At 56.5% G+C, this 9,272-nt stretch overlaps 2 protein-coding genes across 2 annotated transcripts in view; both read left to right on the top strand.

Annotated features, from left to right (window-relative positions):
• VOLCADRAFT_94257 (uncharacterized protein) overlaps positions 1 to 4,186 on the top strand; it is a gene marked incomplete at both ends in the record, with an annotated part of 18,657 nt that extends 14,471 nt beyond the window's left edge. Inside the window, 4 exons of the mRNA XM_002953497.1 lie at positions 549 to 944; positions 1,864 to 1,997; positions 2,564 to 2,654; positions 4,167 to 4,186. Coding sequence (XP_002953543.1) covers positions 549 to 944; positions 1,864 to 1,997; positions 2,564 to 2,654; positions 4,167 to 4,186 — 641 coding nt within the window. The remainder of the gene's footprint in view (positions 1 to 548; positions 945 to 1,863; positions 1,998 to 2,563; positions 2,655 to 4,166) is intronic.
• Positions 4,187 to 4,558: 372 nt separating this feature from the next.
• On the top strand, positions 4,559 to 8,284 carry VOLCADRAFT_94256 (uncharacterized protein; the record flags this gene model as incomplete). Its single annotated transcript, XM_002953496.1, has 4 exons — positions 4,559 to 4,666; positions 5,904 to 6,422; positions 7,422 to 7,607; positions 8,153 to 8,284. 4 exons carry the CDS (start codon positions 4,559 to 4,561, stop codon positions 8,282 to 8,284), a joined length of 945 nt encoding a protein of 314 aa, XP_002953542.1.
• Positions 8,285 to 9,272: the final 988 nt, after the last annotated feature.

Here is a 9,272-nt window from a genome sequence, read left to right as displayed (position 1 = left end):
TGCAGCAACACGTAATGCTGCACACGTACAACATCTACATCAACATCAACATAATCATCAACAGCAGCAGCAGCAGCTGCAGCAGCAACAACAAATGGTGCGGCAGGCTCTTCAGCAGCAGATAGCCCACTTACAGGCGCAACAGCAGTTACAGCAGCTGCAACATCAACAACCGGAGCAGCTACTGCCGTCGGCGATTCCGCCAGTATTGCAGCAGCTACAGCAGCACGGTCCGGGGCTACAGAAGCAGCAGCAGCAGCTACATCCAGGACCGGTTCAGGAACAGGAATGGCAGAGCGGGTCTCAGCCGCCGCCGCCGCCGCCGCCGCCGCTTCTGTCGTCGCCGCCGCCGCCGCCGTTGCCCCTGCCGCTGCCCCTGCCCCTGCCGCCGCTCCACCAGCAGCAACAGCAGCAGCAGCAGGAGCAGCAGGAGCTCAATAACACCTTTGCCGCCGCCGTGGCGGCGGCGGGCGGCAGTCACAACGGCGACGTCGGTACTCCAAAGCCCAGCTCCTTCACCTCCGCTGCTTCCGCTTTCTCTGCTGCAGGCGGCCCCTCCCCCTCCGCGTCCTCCCTTAGCAGCAGCGCACATCAGCTGACCGCCCAACTAAACCCCCCGCCAGCGGGCCAGCAAGCCGTTACCTCGAGATACGCAGCCGGGGCTACACCGGCACCGGGCAATGGCGGCGATGGCATTGGTGGCGGCGGCGTCGCGGGTATTGCAGCCCCTGTCGTACTCCCCGGATCGCCGATCATCATTCCTAAGACCGGCAGCGGTCAGGCGCCGTCTCCCGTACGTTCGGAGTACGACAGCCCCGGGGAACACCACCATTTCAGCGGGTCGTGCAGCGACACGGCGGCGGTCGCGGAGCGGCTCACCTCCGTTGGCGGCAGCAGTGGTGGCGCCGCTGCCGCCGCGGCGGCTACCACTGCCGCCGCCGCCGGTGTCTTGTATGCTGCGCAGGAAGCCGCTGACAAACAGCAGTTGGTTGGCGCCTCCTCCGGAAGCGCACGGGGGCCGGGGGGCGAGGGATTGAATGGCGGCCGAACCTGTGCCGACGGGGTTGGCGCGGCGTGACGGAATAGAGCACTGCCCTACCCTACCCTACCCTACCCTACACTGTACGACGCTACTCGGCACGTTATGGGCACGGTATACACCTTCTTGTTGCAACGGCTCCGCGCCGCCTTTCGCCGTGCCGCCATGCAACGCAGCGAAGGTCTGCAGCCACTGGTGGTTTCTTTGCTGAGCATGAAGAACTTTGTAGATGGTATTGTATTCGGACGTCATGGCGACGTGGCGCCTTGGAGTGATCTTGCTTGCTTTTGGAAATCGTTATGTTATTAAGCTCCCGTGAATCCTGAGAGCTTGAGAGCGCATGTTTACTGATTATATGGCAAAAGTGCACAGTGCTTTTGTGGCCATGGCTGTGGCCATGGCTGTGGCCATGGCTGTTTTCACCGCGTGCGTGTGTATGTATGTATGTATGTATGTATGTATGTATGTATGTATGTATGTATGTATGTATGTATGTATGTATGTGTGTGTGTGTTGTTGCCGCTCTGCGTGTCCTGCGCGGTGGATGTGCCGCTGTCCTGGGCCCCAACCTCAAATGTGAACTGCCGTGATCCCCCCTTGTCGTTGTGAGCTGTTGTACCCTTGAGGTGTTAAAACCGCATGTTTAAACCATGTGTGCGTCGGTCTGTAAGTATGTCTGTGTCTGTGTAGCTCTTTGTGGCTGTATAAATGCAGATTTGTACGTACGTATGTATGTATGTACGTACGTGTGAGGTCTTGGGTGGGCAGGCTAGAGATCTGCCATCTGCCATGTCGCATCGCGTCATGCGGTTTCATGTCCGCAGCCCGCAGCCCCCACCCTGGGGCGGTGGAGGAGAAGGGCGAGGAGGGGGAGAGGGAAGGGGAGGGGGAGGAGGAGGGGGAGGAGAAGGAGAAGGAGGAGCGCATGTACCTCCGGGAGCTCAGGAGGCGGGTGCGGGTGAGGGGGTCATCCGTTCTCTTGTGTGGGATTAGGTACGGGCTTTAAAAAGCTTTTGGCGACACGACCTTTTTTTAGAGCTGTACGATGGTGGTCTTGTTGGTGGTGGTTATGGTGGTGATGATACCCATTGTGAGTGTATGTGGGGGGCTGGAGGCGGGGATAGGTGAAGGGGGGCACGAGTAGCGCAGCCGAGGAATGGGGGGAAAGGATTTTTCGGTGGATGGTTGACTGAAGTACATACATATACATGCATACGTATCTTTATATGCATATACATACTTACAGGTATGTCTACGTATGGAATATTCTGCGGTGTCGTTGGTTCGAGCAACGCGCACACGCGCACGGGGTTCGCACTGAGGTGATGATCACCAGTCGCGGGTTGATTGATGTGTACATCCGGATAACAGAGACAGAAAAAGAAAGGGAGGGGCGACCGTCCCCTCCCGTTGGACTGCTTTGTGGGGGGTATACACGACCCGGGGGTTGGGGGTGACCTGCTTCCCTTTCATCTTTTCCATTTCCCCGCAACACCGCTGCCCACTTGCTCCTCTTCCCTCCAGCGGTGCCTGTCTTTGTTGCTGTTTTGTGAAGGAGAGCGTGCGGGTTGGGGCCTGGAACTACGGGCTGCGAACGGAACTGTTAGCGTGGCCGGTGTGTGTGTGTGCGTATGTATGTATGTATGTATGTATCTACGTATTATGTGGTGTGTGTGTCTTCATGTGTCGTGTCGTACTGTGTATTGTCCCCGAGAGACACCGAACGGACCTGAGTTTTCTATGCGGAGAAGTACGGCACGGTTGCTGCCGTACGGCTTTATTGGTTGTTGGAGGGAGAGCCTGAGTTAATGAGGTTGTTGGTTGCTTTGCCGTAAGAAAGCAGTGCATATGTCCATATGTGGGTGTCCATATGTGGATGTGGGTGTGGAGGTAGGGTGGTGCGGCATCAGGTCGGGTGGGGTGGGGCGTTGCAGCTTTGATGTGCCGGGGTGGGTACTGGTTGGCTTTTCTGTTTCTTGATGATCGGGGTGATCGGGCACCTGCTGGTTCACGGATGCGCGAGGGACTGATGTGGCAGCGAGAAGTGTCCCGCCATTTGGAAATACATACATACGTGCGTACGTGGGGGATCATTTCATACATACAAATTCCAGTATGCGGTCAAGAAGTGCTAGAAGGGTCGATGCATGCATGCATGCATGTATGTATGTATGCATGTAGCCCCGCCTGCAAGTCGGTCTGTAGGGGGTAGTGGGGCTCCTGACCTCCGCCTTGTGTTGTCGACATACACACATGTGTTGTGTTATGCCATGTCACATGATGATGGTAGTGGTGGTGGTAATGGAGGTGGTGGAGGTGGTGGTGGGAGGAGCTCCCCATATGAAGAGAGAGCCCGGGACCGGACAATGTTGTGTATGGGTCTAGGTGAGCCGAAGGCCCTTAGACCTCATATGTGTGTGTATTCCGATGACCCCTACCGGCCTCGTTACGGTGTTGTCTATGAGGCGAGGCGGGCGGAGCAGGGAGGTAGGTTTACTTAGGGATGGAACAACCGAGCAAGCGCACGCCAGAATACATCGTATCACCTTCTTTGGCATCACGTCATGTCAGACAAACCGAGTAGAGTACTCGTCGGGCCGGGCAATGCGGTGGGTATATGTGGTGGGCGGTGGTATATTTCTGGCCTGGGGAATTAGCTCCGGGGTCCTCCTCTCTGAGCGAGTGTGGATACGCCGCGAAACACGAATAGAAGGATAAAGAAGGGCAGCATGCTGGTAATGATGTGTGTGTGTGTGTGTGCGTGTGTGTGTGTGTGTGTGTCTATGTGTGTGAGTGAGAGAGGTGGGGCGGGAAAGGGCGACGAGGGAAGCTCGAGAGACAACAGAAACAGTCGCGAAAGGCATTTGTTTGTTAAATATATAGTTGTTATTGCCGCGCGTGTGTGCAGTTTGGTGTTATTCAGTTGTATTGTAGTGTTTGCTTTCTTCTCCTTGTTTTAGGGGTTATCGTTCCTGCGTGCGACATCTGCTTTCATTTAACCCACCATCATCCTTTCACAACGGACGCACAGGGACCCCACCGCGGTGTGGTGTGGTGTGGTGTGACGCGGCGGGCCGCTGTCCCCCTGGAGCTGTTGGTCGTGTGTGTTTATCTGTGTGTATCCCAGGTGGCGGTGCAGACGAGTGAGCGAGACGAGTGCAGACGAGTGAAGCGTATGTATGTAATTAAGTATTATGTATGTATGTATGTGGGTTGGAAATGTGTTTTATTGTTACTGTGCTAGAGGTGATGTCGCCACTGGAGGGCACCGAAGCCCGGGAGGGGTTCTTTTTCAGGGCACATCGCGTGTGGGGTGGTATTTCAGATGTCTGCAGTCGGGCCGCGGCGTCCGGGGAGTGCTATGGCCGGGAGTGAGGGTGGTGGGTGAAGTGCGGTTAGAAGCTAGGGCCTGAGAGCTGCTGACCTCAGCAGCGGCGATCCGCGTCGCGGAGCTCGCGAAGGGCCTGGCTAGGTGTCTGGGGAGGCGCTGGTGGGGAGCGACATGATGGATCGAGAAGTATGATAGCGGTGTGGATTGTACTGCTGTTGGCGGTGGTGATACTGTTTTTGCTGTTGTTGGTGGTGGTGGTACTGGTGGTAATGATATTGGTGGTGGTACTGGTACTGGTGGGAATGGGGTCATTTTTATGCTGAGATGCGACCCGACCCCGGGGAGTGAGGGCCGCGTGGGGGCTACAGCTGTAGCTGAAGGATTAATCGGGATAGCGATTAAATGCATGTCTGGATGGGTGTGGGGCCGCGCGCTCGCGCGCGCCGTATCCCGCGAGCTGACCAGCGGGAGCGAAAGGCTTGTTTCCTTGGCTTTTGGAAGGAGGTGCGGACCGGGTGCCGGTGGAGGAGGACGGCCTTGGGGAGCTGTGTGTGATATGTGATGCACGAGTGCTAAGAATTTACTTTCATCGACCTGGTTAACACCTGGACGCCTGGAGGGGACCGTAGGTGGTGTCTTGTGCTGTTCATGATGTAGGTGGTGTGCGCGCATGTAGGGGGCGGCCAGGAGGCGGGCGCTGCTCATCTGCCTCTCTGCCCTGCCTCTTTGGGAGCTGGTCGGGACATGTTAGCGGTCACGAGGCCTCCATGCTCCGGGAGTTCCCGGTGTGCTGCATCCGTCCATCCATCCATCCATCCCGGAAGAGTTAAAATGCACTCCTTCTTCCGCCGCCTGTTGAGTTGGTCCCTCCGGTAGGTGAAGCTGGTGACCGCATATGACCTGGGGCTGCGGATGGAGCCAAATCATCCCTCTCTTACTAATTGCTTCATCGCGCAGGTCGCCGCGATTTGATCAAAGATAGAGCGGTGAACACGTCTTGTTCGGTAGAGTCGGCGAGATGCAGGAAAGGAACGTTGGTATGTGGAAAAGCGACTCAGAAGTACCTTTGCTGCTGAGCGGGATGAAAGAAATGACTTCAACGAGTGTGTAGGGAGGCCAGGAAAGACCCTCTAGCCCGGGCTTGAACTTCATAAAGCCTCGCATCTTGTCACAGACCTTGTCCGACGAACCAGAAACATAAAAGCTCAGAGGAGCTGGTCTGTGCACAGTTTGGGTGGGTCGCTAAATAACCCGCAAAACAATCCGACCGGCAGCAGGCAATGATTTGATGTGGAGTACAAGACGTACGGCCGGTTTTGGCGGGTTATGACCCTGGGCACGTATGATTTATCGCGCCAACCCGAAACAGGTCACGTCTGAGAAGTTACTAGTTTTGTAGCTTTGATGCGGCAAAAGCGAAGCGAATATAGCCCCTAAGCTAAGTTATTGAACGGTAGCCGCACGCCAATTTTCGAATCTTATTACTTCAGCTGATATCTCCATAGCTCCAGCATTCTCCCTACACCATTGCAGCTTAATATTGCTCTCACTTCTATTTCCAAGATGTTACCGACTACTTTCAAGACTCGTCGACACTCTACCACAACGATTAGACATCCCCGAGGACCGCCTCTCTCCAAGGTATACCAGGAGCAGCCCCAGCATAAACGAAGTATGACGGGTAAGAAGGCAAACACGACGGGGGACAATTTGGCCAACACATTAGCCTTCGAAGCAGCCGGCGAGGGGGGTTCGGGTCAATTGTCGTCCGCTACTCAACGCGATCTAGAAGCCCCTGAGGATTTGATGAGCGGGAACGTCGACCAGGTCACCCTGCAGCAGCTGTTGCTGGGTGTCCTGTCAGCGGCGCAGGCCAAAGCCCAGAAAGCGCCAGCAAGGGATCCCCAGACAGCACCATCGAAGCCTCGTGACTGCCCTCCGGACGTGGTCATCGTAAAAGACATCAACTCCATGCCATCTGCAAGAGAAAAGTTCACCGCGATAAGGACCGACGTCCAGGCGAACGATGCCCCAAAGCTCACAGCCTCCCATGTGAGCAGCTTGATGAAGGAACGCTCATGCTCCTCGAGATTGCCACCACCGCGCTGGAGGCAAATGAACCCAGCTGGCCACCGTGGGAGGGTGCCTGAAGATCGCTCACCGCCGCCTGAAGTGCTACTCCGTGGCTCTGGCCAAGGCGGGCCCAGGAGCGACACGGCCCCTACGAGATCTTGCATGGCAGGTGGCGCAACTTCATGGCTCGTGGGGGGCTGTTAGCTTTGGGGCGTCTTTTGCTTGGACGGTCCTTATTGCGGCGAGCTGTTCTCTTGTGGATGGCAGGGTGCTGATGTCTTTGACGATGACTACTTCCGGAGAGCGGTCCCGAGGCTTCGATGGTGCTGTCCGGGGATCCTAGCTGACACTTTCTGGGCGTTAGCCTGCATGGCTGAGAGGACACCCAGCAACAGCTGCTGCAGAGTGGCCTGGTCGACGTTCCGCTCGAGAGCTCCTCGGCGGCTTCTAGGTCGTGTTGAGTGGCTGGCGGCAATTGGCCCGATCCCCCGTCGCCGGCTGCTTCGGTGGCTCCTGTGTTGACCAAATTGTCTCCCGTTGTCTTTGCCTTCTTACCCGTATAGTCATTTGTGTGTGTGTGTTACATGGTTGGGGGTGCGTGACCCCATACCTGTAAGACTACCCATACGAGCCGAAGGCCCAAGGGCAATACCACAACGCCTAAAAGCCACGGAGGAAAGGAAAACACCGCACATCAGCCCAGACTAGCGTCCGGTAATTGAGTCATAGTCATTTGTGCTGAGATTGCTCCTGGTATTTTCTTGGAGAGAGGCGCTCCGCGGCGATGTCTAATCGTTTCGTAGGACGTCGACGAGTCTTGAAAGTAGTCGGTAAGGTCTTGGAATTAGAAGTGAGAGCAGCAATAAGCTCCAATAGTTTATATGCAGGGTATCGGTCATGATTGCGGGTTTCCTGGGGTTCTACGGCCTAGCCCAGATTTCCGTCAAGCACGATCTGCTCACCCTGCACGACACTCAGATGGCGATTACACTGCCCAGGTCCAAAACGGGCCAGGAGGGGAAAGGGCAGACCGCGCGGATCGCACGTGTAGGGGGCGTGGCTTGCCTAGTGGACTTGACAGATAGGCTGCTGTGGTCTGGTAACTCCACCCTTGTCCCCAGCTTCCCCGCGGAGGGTGTGTGTCCGCTGCTGTGCAGGGTAAAGGTGAGCGGCAGAGGACCGGCTATGTTCAGTTATCTATCAGCAGCCTCAGCTACACCTCATTCCAGGAGGCGCTCGCGGCCATGTGCTGCGCCGTGGGCATCAAGCGTGGAATCATGCCACACTCCATGCACATCGGGGGAAGCAGTGCAGCAGCGGCCAGAGGGGTACTTGAAGAGACCCGCTTGAAGGGATGATGCCGCACTGGAAACTACGCGCAACCTGGGCCTCGCCTGAGCTATGGGCCGCCTGGGGGCGCCTCCTACTGTCTTTGCTCTCTGCAATAGAGTAAGGCCCTTGCTTGGCAGCCCTGGTTCCGCTTCACCCTGTCCTATCCGGCAGCCCGAACACAACCGTACAGCAAGGCATGAAGGCTATAGGATAGATGCGGCAGAAGCGAAGCGAGTATAGCCTCTAAGCTGAGTTATGCATGGCAGCCGTTCGGCTTGCCAATTTTCAAATTTTGTTACTTCAGCTGATATCTCTTTACTTCTGCCTACACTACTGGAGCTTTTTGTTGCTCTCACTTCCCTCCCTCACGCCCTCAGTGTCCCTCGTTTACAAGCGGCAGGCTCGGCCCAGTTGGAGACCTGGTGATTGTGCAGCCCACTCGGAACGCCAGACGCATCAGTGTACAACGATCACTGCACGGCCAAAGCACCAGTTTCGTTGCACGCTAGGAATGTTGCCGGGCCAGCCCCGCTGGCCAGGGCACGGTTCGTACGTCGCTGACGGTTCAGGTTTGCCCTCGGGGCGGGTGTCAAACGGACGCAGTCATTAATGCTGCGTTTCGTCGTCTAGTGCTGTGTGTCAGCTTTTTCGGCCGTGCCGGTGTGGCCGCGCTGGACAGCGCTGCCTTTGCTTTGCAGTGGTGTAAGGCCCTTGCTTGGCAGCCCCGGTTCCGCCTCACCCTGTCCTATCCGACACCTTGAACACAACCGAACAGCAAGCCATGAAGGCTACAGGACATGAGCGGTTTTCCTAAAGCATACGATACTCTGCCAGACATTTGCAAGGATGTGCAAAACGTGACGCAGGCCTCTCCTTCCCCCACTCCCCTCCCCTTTTTTTACTTTGAGCGGAATGGCCCCACATCCTGAGGGGAATCGGACTGTGTCACGGGTGGTAATGCGGCCACCGCACCCAACCCCTATTTTTTTTGTGAAGAACTGCGACCCACGGTTCACGCATAAATCGCAAGCTCACTGCGCTGTCGCCGTAAACACGCAACCGCATCACACAAAAGCCAAGCAGATAGTTTGGCCTGGAACCGCTGCTGTGGCGGGCAGGCTATATCCTAACCAATCCCAACCATCCTTGAAGGCTGGTCCAAGCTGGACGGCGCTTCAAACTTAGGCACGGAGCACCGGCTGTTAAGGCGGGTTTCGGCGCGCCATATCGCACACACACGTCCTCCCCGGGATCCTGCCGCACCTTCTAGGTCTTTGTGCTGCAATAGCGGTCTCATGCTAACTTTTCGCGAAGCATTCGCCCAATACCGTTCGCCTACACAGAAGGTCTAAAACGAATCGCTCTATAATCGCCACGTTTTTGTCTAAATGGGAATTTCAACATGTGTAACAAGCAGCCGACGCCGCACTTGGGCCTTGGCCAGTAGAGGGCGTAGGCTGCCCATTGCGTAAGGCACCACACCACAGCCCAGCGCAC

Source organism: Volvox carteri, assembly GCF_000143455.1.
Source record: "Volvox carteri f. nagariensis unplaced genomic scaffold VOLCAscaffold_36, whole genome shotgun sequence".
In the NCBI taxonomy this organism is placed as follows: Eukaryota; Viridiplantae; Chlorophyta; class Chlorophyceae; order Chlamydomonadales; family Volvocaceae; genus Volvox; species Volvox carteri.
Note: the sequence above shows the minus strand (reverse complement) of the source record. Positions and strands in the feature narration are given on the sequence as shown.